The sequence below is a fragment of the Mesocricetus auratus genome, unplaced genomic scaffold (genome assembly GCF_017639785.1).
Source record: "Mesocricetus auratus isolate SY011 unplaced genomic scaffold, BCM_Maur_2.0 Super-Scaffold_100024, whole genome shotgun sequence".
NCBI classification, from domain to species: domain Eukaryota; kingdom Metazoa; phylum Chordata; class Mammalia; order Rodentia; family Cricetidae; genus Mesocricetus; species Mesocricetus auratus.
In genome coordinates this window covers 24,945,103-24,959,086 of record NW_024429205.1, presented here as the reverse complement: position 1 = coordinate 24,959,086, position 13,984 = coordinate 24,945,103, and the positions used below count along the sequence as shown (strand labels likewise).

The 13,984-nt window shown below is 45.4% G+C and overlaps 2 protein-coding genes across 8 annotated transcripts in view; one reads left to right on the top strand and one right to left on the bottom strand.

The window, feature by feature from the left end:
* The window catches only part of Ltbp1 (latent transforming growth factor beta binding protein 1), a 375,435-nt gene that overhangs the window by 308,919 nt on the left and 52,532 nt on the right, over nt 1–13,984 (bottom strand). The gene's annotated exons all lie outside the window — the stretch shown is intronic.
* LOC121133824 (protein LSM12 homolog) lies at nt 2,094–4,212 on the top strand. Its single transcript, XM_040730935.1, has one exon. It carries the CDS (start codon nt 2,177–2,179, stop codon nt 2,762–2,764), a length of 588 nt encoding a protein of 195 aa, XP_040586869.1. The 5' UTR covers nt 2,094–2,176; the 3' UTR covers nt 2,765–4,212.

Here is a 13,984-nt window from a genome sequence, read left to right as displayed (position 1 = left end):
GATGCCATGCAGCCACCAAAGAAGTAACATGCCGAAGCATTATGGGCAAGTTATAGCCTCGTGGCAATATGGAGTTTAATAGAAATGGGTTAATAATTAAGAGAGAGCTAGCCAGTAAGAAGCCTGAGTCATTGGCCAAACAGTTTATAATTAATATAAGCCTCAGTATGTTTATTTGGATCTAAACAGTTTTGGAGCCAGGCAAGACAGAAACTCCACCATCAGGCAAATACCTTCAGACAAATTGCTTAGCCCCTCAGCACCCTAGCTGCTGCATAATGAAAGCAAGATAATAGTCCTACAGCTTAAGGTGATTGGTCCTTGCTGGGCCTATGTCCTTGGTGCAGGCAGCCGAGGGGAGGACCTATAAGTGGCATGAGGAGTCCTGGAGAATCTGCTTTGGGAATGGACTGGTGTTTTTCTGAAGAGACTGTAGCCATTGTATTAAAGCTATATTTGGTATCAAGAAACTAGGTTCACTGCCAAAAGAAGGGACATTCCAATGCAACCCTGGCTCACTCTTGCCTCGTCTCTCCACCTATGATCATTTTCCTCTCCTCCACTCTCTCCCCTTTCCCTCCGTACCTACATGGCTAATCAGTCTTGAGCTGCTATCCTCCAAAGCTATGAACAAACCTCTTTTCCTTATGAATGACTCAGCTTTTGATATTTTGCTATAGCAGCATAAAGCAGACTAAGACAAATAGCATCAATTTCATATTCTTTTGAAAAGATTAAATAATATAATCCCCCAAAGCAATGAGAACAGTGCTTGGCACAGACTAGACACTCAGTAAACACAAGCTGTTACCATCACACAGCACCACCGCTATACTGGTCTCCAGCAATTAAACTGGGGAATAAACCGGACCCAAACCAGCACTTGCCCTTTTTAGCTGAAAACTTTTGCATTTTTATCACAAATCTTTGAACATAATTGACCAGAGTTTAAACCAAGGCAGTTATTTGTTCCTTACAAACTACTTTGGGCCTCTCTTTCTCATGAGGCCTAGCAGTATGCAGAGGCCTGCCCTTCTTGCCCATGTCTCCCTCTCCGCTTTATGGGCTACGCTTCCTTCAAAGTCTATCTCAAGAGCTCTGTAATTCCAGCTCCTCAGGGGCTGCAAAGACAGCTTGATGGGTGAGAGTGCCTGCTGCCCAAGTGTGAGGACCTGAGTTCAGATCCACATTTTAAAACAAAACCAGAGAGAGAAAAGAAGCGGCCAGGCATGGCCACACGTGCATCCGTAACTGCAAAGTTATGGGCAGGCAGACGCAGAGGGACCAATGGGGCATGGAGGCTGCCAGCCTAGCTCTAGGTTTTATTTACTTAGTTAGATTCCCTGTCTCAGGGGAATAATGCAGACGGTGGTAGAGAAGGACACCTGGCATCCCACTCTGGCCTCCACAGGCAAGCACACAGGTGCATACACACACTGAAAAATACGAGTGTATACACACATGGATAAATACTGGTGCATACACACACTGAAAAATACTGGTGTATATACACATGGATAAATACTGGTGCATACACACACTGAAAAATACTGGTGTATACACACATGGATAAATACTGGTGTATACACACATTCATAAATACTGGTGTATACACACATTCATAAATACTGGTGCATATACACATGGATAAATGCCACACTCATATCAACAAAGAAAAAAGATAAAATTTACCACAGCATGCCCCCCCCCCCGCCATGGGCCTGTTTTTCTCAAACAAAAGACCTCAGAGCAACAACTTATAATATGACCTCTGAAACTGTAAGCTACCCTTAATTAAATGTTTTCCTTCGTAAGAGGTGCTATGGTCTTGGTATCTCTTCACAGAATAGAAACCCTAACTAAGATAAGGATATGTAAACTCATCTGTTTATAACAATCATTTTATGATGTGCACCCATCGCCCATCAAGGCATGGCAGAGAACACTGTATATACACAATTTTTGCCAACCATTCTTCAATATAGCTAAATATTTCAAAAAAAAAGAGAAGAGCAAAAAACTGCAACAACTCAAGACATCTACCAAGACTATAATAGATAAGAAATGTGTAGCATGACGTCAGTACGCCCCGTGCGTCGCGGCGCGGCGCTTGCTGGGGGCCCGGCTTTCGCCCGCTGCTGCCGCCGCCGCCGCCGGCCGCGGCTGCTCTCCCAAGATGGCGGCTCCTCCTGGCGAGTATTTCAGCGTTGGGAGCCAGGTGTCGTGCCGGACGTGCCAGGAGCAGCGGCTGCAGGGCGAGGTGGTGGCCTTCGACTACCAGTCTAAAATGCTGGCTCTAAAATGTCCTTCTTCCAGCGGAAAGCCCAACCACGCAGACATCTTGCTTATAAACTTACAGTATGTTTCTGAAGTGGAAATAATTAATGATCGAACAGAAACCCCTCCTCCACTAGCATCACTTAATGTTAGTAAGCTTGCCAGCAAAGCACGGACGGAGAAGGAGGAGAAGTTGAGCCAGGCCTATGCAATCAGCGCTGGCGTCTCCCTGGAGGGCCAGCAGCTCTTCCAGACCATTCACAAGACCATTAAAGACTGTAAATGGCAAGAAAAAAACATCGTAGTCATGGAAGAAGTTGTTATTACACCCCCATATCAAGTGGAAAATTGTAAAGGCAAAGAGGGGAGTGCACTGAGCCATGTACGAAAAATAGTTGAAAAACATTTTAGAGATGTGGAAAGCCAAAAGATACTGCAGCGTTCACAAGCCCAGCAACCACAGAAGGAGGCTACCCTGTCATCCTGAGTCCACAAACATGGAGGACTCTCCCAGCATCCAGCCACAGAGATGGTGGTGGTGGCTTGAGCGGAGGCAGGCCGGGGGAGGGAAGGGATCCTATATTTCCTGCTGACTCTCACTAAAGAGTCAGTGTTTCAAACAACCTAGACTTGAACAAACACCCAACAAAAAGAACAAGAGGATAATTTAAAAGTTGAATCATTACTTGACTAACAGACTGCGGCCCACCATGTCCTTTTCACAGCCCCTTCTGGAACAGTCATCTTGTTAGTTTTATTTTTGCAAATTCCTTTCCACTTTGCCCTTCACCTGTGACTTTCTTTCCCTAGTCTGTTTCTGCCATTCTGTTTTTATAAGTGGATATACTTGCCTTCTGAATGATTGAAAGAAACTTTTACATCTTTTCTTCCAAAATAAAAGTAACAAGCTGACTGTGATTCTGAAGCTGAGACCAGAGCAGAAGACAGAGGTCTCACTTTAAATTTTTCCTTTTTTTTTTTTCTTGACTTTTTTTTCTTTTTTTGCACAGGGCATGGCTTGAATTAGTTTTATTTTTCTTAACTTTAAATATATATATGGAAATATATATTAAAATGTTCTCTAAGTATTTTCTGCTTCTTGCAGGTCTCTTTTTACTAGATCATGGCCACTCTTCCCACCTCATCCCTCTGAAAGCAAAAATGTGTTGTCCTTTCTACCACCCAGAGCCTGACGATTAACTTGACTTAGTTCACAGTGAGGACCTCCTGCAGCCCTGCAGAGCCAGTGTGCAGATGGGATTTGGCCTTGAGGGTCCCAGTGGCTTTCTGGTCTTTAACTGTATGTACCTGTCTCACATATGGTCCCAACCTCAGGACTCCCTCTGCCTTTGTCTTCATGGTACTAGATGAACTCTCACCACCCTCCACTTGGGAGTCAGCCACCCCTCCCCTGTGCCTCTGCAGGAAGAACTGGCTTGCGTGGCACATCTCAGCTCTTCCTCCTCCGGGCTGAGTTTCTCTTCTAAGAAACCTGGACTTGATCTACCCTGACCTTTCTTAAGTCTATGTTCAGAGCCTCTAGCCCAGGAAAAGCTTGAATGACCTCTAGTTTCTCTTCTACCATCCTCCTGCCGTTCTGCCCCCTCCTACCCCTGAAATCTTACAAGCTAATGACAGTTTGTATGTGCTCAGCCAATGGGCAGAAAACCTGGAAAGAATTTCTGGACTTTAGCCCACCAGTTTGCCTGATTTGACTAACCTGCTGAGAGCCGAAACTGGTACTTGTTGCCCCTGCACCTCCAGGGTAGTCTCATGGGGCAGAGTGCCACCACCTGAGCATCAGGCACCGAGTGGGACATGGGTGATGCTCATGTGACTGGCTAGAGCTTTGGGGGTAGGGTGGGGCTAAATTTTTTTTTGGCCATGATCTCTTTTCCCTTTTTTTTTTAATTAAATAAATGGATCAAAATTAAATAATTCAAGCCCTGCCTTCAAAATGGAAAAAAAACTTTTTTTTAGTATTGTTTAGCAAAAACAATAAAACCCAAATTTTTTTAACCATCAAAAAAAAAAAAAAAAAAAAAAAAAAAAGAAATGTGGTGTACACATGCGGTGAAATAACCATTGGCGATGTAAATGAACCAACTGCAGCCGCACAACCACACAGAGAGATCCCAATGACACTAAGCAGGAAACACACGGTGTGACAGACAGTTCAAAGATGGCAGAGCAGGCCTCTGCACATGGGGAGTCCCTTTGAGAAGGACGCAGAGGAAGGTCTAGGGACAGTGGGCTGTCCTCTGATATGAATGGTACACACTTCAGTATTCTTCCGCTTTGGTGTGACCATTAGACTACAAACTTTCTTTTTTCCCTTTTGCTTGTAAGTTCCACGTAAACTCAGGTTTGAAAGGTAAAACAAGCACATCTGTGGTGATAAAAACCAATCACTGGTTCAAATTTTTGGTTCTCATCCCAAAGGTACCTTGGAATGAGCACCGGCAGTGCCTGGATTGAGTTCTTCCCCTTCAGCCTCGGAACACCTTGCCTCAACCTCCACGTCATCAAGCAGATGTAAAGATCTGTCGGGCAGATGTACAGAAAGACATGCCGGCTCAGCACCAAAATGCCTGGGACTTCACAAACACAGGCAGCGTGACTCCAGGGGGAGAGGTGACCTCTGCACAGCAAGTATTCGTGGAGCACTATGGACAGGGGTTCCAGCTTCATCAATACCTTGCTTCCACCAGGCAAAACCAGACAAACCTGAAAGACTTCTACTACTTTTGCATATACACATGCTGAGATCAGAGGTCAATAATATCATCCTTATCCATCATGATTATATTATTGTAAGTTTCTTGTTTGTTTGTTTGTTTTTAATTTGTGTGTTTTACCTGCGCATAAGCTGGCACACAATATGAGTGCAGTTCCCACAGACATCAGAAGAGGGCATAGGAGCTCCTGGAAATAGAGTTACAGATACTTCTGAGCAGCCACGTGAGTACTGGAAACCAAACCTAGGTCCGCTCCTAATATCCGAGTGCTCTGAACTGCTGAGCCATCTCTCCAATCCCACTACCCTGTTTTTTAAAAAATGTTGTCTCTCACTGAGCCTGGAGCTCACTGACTGATTAAACTGGCTGGCAGCAAACCCAGGATAGGGACCCACCTGTCTCCACCTCTTAGCGCTGGGATTGTAGCTATGCACTACCCATGTTTAGATTTGCAGGAAATACTTCTAATGTTATGCAAATCTCTGTTGAAGCCCCTCTGGGTACCTCCCGCATGCAGAGAAGAGAAACTGCATGGAAAGTATCAGGAATTCTGTAAACACAGGGAAGCTCAGAACAGAAACACAGGGGAGGGGCCACCTCTGTGAGGCCCCAGTGAAGGGGCAACACTAAGCAAGGCCCATTACAGTCTGAGAGATCATGAGGATAGTAGCAATTCATGAGCTGAAAATGTTTTAGCTGTTCTGATAAGTTCACTCAAAGTACGAAATCTCAGCTCCGGGCACAGCTTTGCAGTGAGCTTTCCATTGTGGGGAACAAAACAGGAAAGTATGGGAAAGTTCGAATGAAGAGAATAAACTCGTCGAGGGCAGTTCTCTCACTGGAAGGACCATTTCACCCAGCATCACGTCTTCATTGGTAGCAAGCACACTTCTGTTTGGAAGACCCCCCCCCCAAGCACAGGAATTCCTTTCCAGGAAGGCAAGACCCTGAGAGAGAGCTGAAGCTAGGTATCCTTCCTCCTTCTTGGTGGGGGACATCACTCAGCACTCTTATCAACCAACCCACACGATAAATGTCAAGTACTTATTTCTCAAGAACTTAAGAGTAGATGGCGCCCCCTCTGCATGGACTTTTAAAAGACCTCTATATTTAGAAGCTATCTGGCATGCTATAAACTCACTTGGTAAATATAGAACACATTTCCAGTCAGTCCCTTTTTTTTAAGAACACATTCAAATTCGCTTCTTTAACTTCATTCAGCACAACCATGAGAAGAAGGTGACAGTCAAGAGAATTATCACTGTCTTTAACGGGAAAAACCCATTTTCCCAGACCAGTTAAGTACCCTCCTTTGTTAGAGCAGGGTACCAAGAGACTATGAAAAGGGCCAACCATGACCACAGAAAAAGAAAAGGAAGGCTGCATGTGAGCTCTCCAGATAGATTTGACATCTATATCCTGAGTAAAACCAGACTTCCTGCTCTGGCTCAAATAGGGGACCGGGCACATTGTCTCCTCCACAAGGGCTTCCTCCTCACACAGCAGATAATAGCTCTGCACTTCGCAAAATGGCGCTCATTGTACCAACATCCCCCAAACAGCTCACAGACCTAGCAAATAAACAAAGTCCCTTTGAGCTCCCACGGCCAGCATCTGAATCACCCCATCATGAGAAACAAGGATTTTTTTTTTTTAAGTGAGCATTACAAGCTTGCTGGCAAGTCTCTTCATTGGCACTGAGAGCTGAAAACAAACTTCTCTGGAAAACATCAATGGATTCGTGATGTAATGAAAGACAACACAAAGGTGCAAAAAAGCCGAACTGTTTTGATCGGTGCCACTTCGTGAGTTATTATGACAGCTATAGATCATGCGCATTACCATCTGTTCACATAAGAATCAAAGACAGACCCTGGCATGGACCTACAATCTAACAGTGGCTGTTCTGGGCCGATTCTCACAGTGTGATTTGAATAACAACTATAGGATGCAAGAGTGACAGTTACCTAAGGTGTACTCTAGAACTATGAAGTAGATAAAATAATAATAATTAAAGAAATGTGGGACGGATGGGGGGAGACAGTTCTTGTGACTTTCTAGCACAAGAACCTGAATTTGATCCACACAGAACCCACATTAAAAAAATAATAACAACTTCGGTGTGGTGACACTTCTGTAACCCTAGGACAGGGGGAGGCAGAAACAGGAGTATCCCTGGGGTTCAGTGACAGTCATCCTAAACTATACATTGAGTTCCAAGTCAGTGAAAAACCCTACACACACACACACACACACACACACACACACACACACACACACACACACACACACTTGAAGGAATCTGAATCTGAAGTGACTACAGATACTCATGTGCAGGAAAGTGAACTTTCATCTGGCCATTTCTTCAACACATGCATCAGTTAGGACATGGCACACACACACACAGAGAGAGAGAGAGAGAGAGAGAGAGAGAGAGAGAGAGAGAGAGAGAGAGAGAGAGAGAGAGAGAGAGAGAGAGAGAGAGAGAGAGTGAATAACACCACGGAAAAGTGAGGATAAAGCTCCAAACCATGGTGGTGGCTTTTCCAGAATGCTCTGGGCGGTCTTTTCCAAACCAAGTAAGCAGCCTTGTCATACCAACACCCACTTGTCTGAGTCATTAGTAGGGTGCAGGGTGTGATCTCAACTGTTTTATCCCAAAGCTCCATCCCAGACCCTCTTTTTCAAACTTGCCAGGATTCAAAGACCCAACATTCTTTCCCGCACATCAGAAGTAGGGAGCTACACCTGGTTCTCTTTGCAAGTTCAGTCAGGTGCCCAGGTTGACACAATGGTAACGACTGGGTTCACTTCCTTCCTCTGAATTGCCACCCTGTCACACCTGCTGACAGATCCACTGCAGTCACTCTGGTACTAACACACTGCAGATGCCCCGGGCACACGCAGCTCCCAAAGAACAAAGAAACTCGCTCCTATTCGAAACCTTGGTTGTTTTTTTTTTAAAGTGGTCTCTAACAAAAATATTTCCAAAATATAAAGAGGATTTTGTAAGAAACCTTCATGTAACCCATCATTTGGCATCAAAAATTGTCACCTCATAGCTAATCTTGAGCCACCATACCAATGCCATCCACTGGGTTTCAAACCTCAGATGCCATGTGCTTTCTTAGATGACACTTTGCTGTGATCTTCCTCCAATGCCACCATCAGACCCCCTCAAATCCACACCTGTTCTTTCAGATTTCTAACAGGCACAAACATTTTCCTGGTCACCCTATAGCCCATCCTTGTCCTTTTATATGCAGTGTGTTCGAATCACTACAGAAGTAGGGTCCAATTATTGTGACTGGCAAGTGAGTTCAGGTTTTTATAAATGATAACTTCTTCTCTTCCCTTTGTTTGTTGTGGTTTTTTATTCATTTGTTTGTTTCTCTATGGGGAGGCACTATTCAATAATCTGGTTTTCACACGAGTTTTAAGGTCTGATTGCCACTACTCCTCATTTACATCAACTCATATCCTAAGTGTGGCCTGTCTTAGTTTCTTTATTGTTGCTCTGTTAAAATTCTCTAACCAAAGCAACTCAAGGGAGAAAGGGGTTGTTTCAGTCCCCCATGGCAGAGAATCATGGTGACAGGAAACCATGGTGACAGGGAATCATGGTGACAGGGAACCATGGTGACAGGGAACCATGGTGACAGGGAACCATGGTGACAGGGAACCATGGTGACAGGGAATCATGGTGACAGGGAACCATGGTGACAGGGAACCATGGTGACAGGGAACCATGGTGACAGGGAACCATGGTGACAGGGAACCATGGTGACAGGGAACCATGGTGACAGGGAACCCGGGGTGACAGGGAAATCAAGAGGGGAAGGGCGCAAAGCAGCTGATTGCGTCACATCCACCAACAGGACCAGAGAACAAGGAATGCATGCTATTGCTCAGTTCCCATTCTCCATTATATACCCCAGGACCCCAGCCAGAGAACGGCACCACCCACAGTGGGTGGGTCTTGCTCAGGTACGCACACATGATAATCCACACGGGCATGCCCAGAGGCCTGTTGCCCAAGCAATTTTCCACTTCTGTCAAGTGGACAACTGACTCCAACCATTACTGTCATTTTAAATATGTGCACAAATTCCTCCTCGTCCTCCCTTTCAGCGGGTGCTCCCTCCCACTGCTATGAAGATGGACTTAATGACCCACTTTAAGCACTGAGAGTTTGTCACATTAAGCACTAGTGACTGACAGCAAAGGCACCCTGGCTTTCCCTCTGCCCTCCAGCTCTGCAGTCACTCAGGAGTCAGCAGCCATGTTGGAGGGCACTGGGCAACTCTATGGAGATCCACAGGGGAGCAACAACACTTCTTGTTGTCAGAGTTGAGGGTTCCTATCAGCAGCCTTGGCAATGAGTCCTCCTGGCTCATCGATACACCTCGGTACCAGCCACGCCTCCACGTGATGGCCACCCCTAGTCACTACTTGTCTGTCTCATCAGAAGAGACCGAGCCAAAGCTCAGAGCTTTAGGCCTACAGAATCACACCACACACACACACACACACACACACACCAAAGCTCAGAGCTTTAGGGCTACAGAATCACACACACACACACACACACACACACACACACACCCCAAAGCTCAGAGCTTTAGGCCTACAGAATCTCTCTCTCTCTGTCTCTCTCTCTCTCTCTCTCTCTCTCTCTCTCTCTCTCTCTCTCTCTCTCTCTCTCTCTCTCTCTCTCTCTCTCTCTCTCTCTCTCTCACACACACACACACACACACAGGCTGCTGAGTACAAAAGATAACTAGCACACCAAGTTCTTGAACCATTATCTCTCTGGAAACACCCTTCCCAGTTCTGCCTGCCCAAGTTTGCTACATTTCAAATTCACAGACTGCCTTCTCCAGAGAGCACTCGGGAATTCCACTTTGTCAACACACCAACATCTGGAAACAACTGTTTCTTGCTTCAAGTCTTTAAGGAGCCTTGTGAGTATCCCATTCAATGTCCAATTCCCTGAAACCACCTCAGTCACAGGTAAAAACCAATCTGTGCAACAGCCACCTGCCTAATCTAATCTAACACTGCACCTGTTCCCTCAGGGCCCGACCATGTCATCTGAACAAAACAGTTGTACAAGCTGGGCTTCTCCTCAACTCTCCAGGCACACTCCAGCCTCTAGGCCTCTGCCCAACCCCTTGTCCTAATATTCACAAGGTTCCTGGGCTCACCCTCTGCAGCTCTCTGTTTAGTCACCACCCCTGGGGCTTGTCTAATAACCCACCCCTCTCTACCTCACGCCTCCCAGCTTTCCCAGGACACTATCTGCAGTTTAATTTCTCTGTAGCTCTGACTACAACCAACAGATACTTTGCAGCAGCGTCCATCAGTCCTCTGCGCTCTGTGGACTGTGAAGTCCCAGAGTGTATTTGTTCATGTACCACCCTTGCCACGAGGACAATGTCTCTCTTCATAGATGTGCTAAATGAAAACTGCCTGGACCCATGGTCAATAGCCAATACAAGAGGTTTCTTTCAGCATTTTACACAACTCTATGGCTACAAGTAGATCCTTTTAATGATTCTTAATCTCCTAGTTCACCTGTTAAAAACAAGACTTTAGGGGCTGGAGAGCTGGCTCGGGGGTTAAGAGCATTGGCTGCTCTTCCAGAGGACCTGGGTTCTCTTCCAGCACCCACATAGCAGATGTCTGCAACTCCCAGGGGATCCAGCACCCTCTCCTATCTCTGTCCACTAATGTATGTAATGTTTAGGCAATTTGTTGAGAATATATGACATGGCCGGAGCTTCATAGACCCAACAGTTAAAATGTCACCGGATAGCATCCACGGCTGTAGCAGAGATTTCCCCTGATTTGCTATAACCTCCCACTGGGCGTTTCCACCATTATATCTCAAAATGTCTTCATTTATAACCTTCTTATTAAGTTACTGTAAAAACTCTACAAAAGGTTCCAGGTTGAACATGGAATTTGGAGTAACCTAAATCTGTGTTCACAGGTCATGGTCATTCCAGAATAAGCCATCTCACCCCACATGTACACACCCGATCAAGGGGAGGGTCTAACTGGGATGCAGCTGCTGCAGAATCAAAGCTGTTTACCTAACGACTCTGCTTTTACAGACGCCAAGTCCCTTGTTGTGGACTGTTCCTCTACACTGTGTGAAAATACGTCACTGAGACTGGTTTAATGACAAGCTAGGTGTCTAATAGTGCGGCAGGGTTTTCGGGGAAGAGAGAACTCTGGGAAAAAGAAAGGAAGAGTGGCCAGTCAGATGGAGAGGAAGCAGGAGGGGGGAACAGAGAAAAGGTAACCAAGCCACTTAAAAGAGCAGAGATCAGAGATATGGGTTAACACAGAGGGATACTCTCTCAGCCTAGACACATGGGGGAGAGCCTAGGCCCTGCTCCAAATGATACGACAGTCTTTGAAGATCCCCCATGGAAGGCCTCACCCTCCCTGGGGAGCAGAAAAGGGATGGGATGGAGGTGGGAGCAGGGGAGGAGGGAAGGGAGAGGGAACTGGGATTAATGGGTAAAACAAGCTTGTTTCTAATTAAAATAAAAAGGGGGAGAAATTTGGTCATATTTTATGTTATGAAATCAATTCTGGGAATAAATGTAATCTCTCCCATTTAAATAAACACAATGTCCCATCTAAATAAAAAAAAAAGTTGTGGGTTAATTTAAGTTATAAGACCTAATTAGGAACAAGCCTAACCTGTGGGCTGAGCTTTCGTAATTAGCAATAAGTCTCTATGTCATTATTTGGAAGCTGGCTGGTGGGCCAGAGAAGGATTCATTACAAATGTCAGCCAGCATCCAGCATGTATATCCACATAAGACCTGAGAAAGCTTTAAAAAAAAGTTTGGAGCCGGGCATTGGTGGCACATGCCTTTAATCCCAGAACTCTGGAGGCAGAGGCAGGTGGATCTCTGTAAGTTCGAAGCCATCCTGGTCTACAGAGTGAGTGCCAGGACAGCCTCCAAAACAATACAGAGAAACCCTGTCTCTGAAAAAAAAAAAGTTTGCAACACAATGTCAAATGCGACTTCCCAATGATCAAGGTCTCTTGGGTAGGACAGGCTTGTCGTACAGAGACAACCTGTGGGCTAGAGTCAGCCACCAGAGCCACGTGTCAGCGCCATGTGCTAAGATGAGCCTTGCCCAGTGGCTGACATAGCAGTCCATTTGTCTCACGCCATCAGAGAACACTGCAGGTGCTCAGTCAAGACAGATCCAGACAGGAGAAACCTCTAGGCAGGTTACGTGCAAAGATGTGCGTAGGCTTAAGAGAAAAAAAATGGATATAGACAGTCATAGAAAAGGTAAATAGTTTACAAATAATAAAAAATATATAGAATATGCCAGATAGAGATGGAAAACACACAGTCTGGATCCTACACAGTGTCTTGCTGGCTTTGAATATTTTTATTGTTGGTGGACAATTGATAGCTGCTGACAGACACTGGATTATGGAAACTGCTGAATTAAACCAACCTATATATTTTTAAAATGTCTTAACTTCAAAATGGAAGTCAAAAAATGTGTTACATTGGGGAAGAGGTTATGCTTTTGTTTCCACAGAAAACAAAAGGCTGTGGGTTCATTCAAGGTTGATACAGATCAGAGAGATCAGGAGAGACCCCCCTGAAAATCCTGGCTACAGACATAAAAAAACAAAACTACAAGACAGGTGATGTACATTTTACCTGCTCAAACATAAGACAAAAAAACTAATCTTTGGCTGACTTGTGTACAAAACACGGTCCATACTTGTATTGATGTAGATACATATGTTACCTTTGAAAGTTCGTGTGTTTGCCAGGCATTGGTGGCGCACGCCTTTAATCCCAGCACTCAGGAGGCAGAGGCAGGCGGATCTCTGTGAGTTCGAGGTCAGCCTGGTCTACTGATCGAGTTCCAGGACTGGATCCAAAACAATACAGAGAAACCCTGTCTTGAAAAACCAAAAAAAAAAAAAAAAGAAAAGAAAAGAAAAGAAAAAGAAAGAAAAAAAGTTTGTGTGTTTTCAGAGCAAGGGGACCAGCCACCAATGCAAATGAGTAGCAAGGGTGATGCAGCCTCTCAGAGTGTCCCTGTGGCAGTTTCCTCAGAGTTCTACCTCCAGAACAGCTTCAAGGCTGATGGCTGACATGCTCCAGCCTCTCAGGCTATTCTAGCCCAGACTTGACCAATATCCTAATTTTCTCATGGTCTCCCAAAGATGTCAGTGCCCCCAGACAGCAGGATAGGCTTCTCTTTTCCCTCATAACATCCTTGCCTAAATTACAATGCCCACACCTAAAGAAGAAGGATTTTTAAAAGTTCTCCCTTGGCTTTGTCTGTGTTATGATAATGCTCGAGGGGAGCCTTGGCGGATTCCATGCCAGGCAAGGGTGACTAGGCAGGGGGGGCAAACACGCCAGGCAGGCAGAGCTTAAGTGAGACGTTTTATTAGAAAGGGGAGGGTATGGGGAAGGAAAGACAAGAGTTAAAGAGACTCGAGACAGAGAGGACAGAAGAGAAGAGGGAGCCAGGAAAAGTCCTGTCTGCCACAGGGGAACAGCTGGAAAGAGAGTGTAAGTGGGCAGGGTCTTTCTTTTAAAGGAGCCCCTTGCACCTGGGCTGACCAGGGTGCTGCCTGAGTGCATTCTGCCAGGTGATGGGGCAGGCCAGCACAGTGGCTGGATCCTTACACTCGGACGAATTGTTTTTGCAAACAATCCACTCGTGCAATCGCAGTCAAATGGTAGCTGGTGACAGTGACGCTGAATACATTTCTTGCAACTTGCTTCACAGTTTACATAAGTAATAAGGCTAGGAAAAAGCATCTTAAGAGCGCACTGTAATCTGACTCCTCATCACCAAAACAGAATTCAAGGCAGAATTATGTTTTGTTCTTCAGATCAGAGCAATACTAGAAGAGAGATGTCTAATCGTGATATAAATCACTCCAGGGACACACAGTC

What these genes read in the sequence shown, in the direction of transcription:
- LOC121133824 (XM_040730935.1), top strand. Translation starts at nt 2,177, where the DNA reads ATGGCGGCTCCTCCTGGCGAGTATTTCAGCGTTGGGAGCCAGGTGTCG.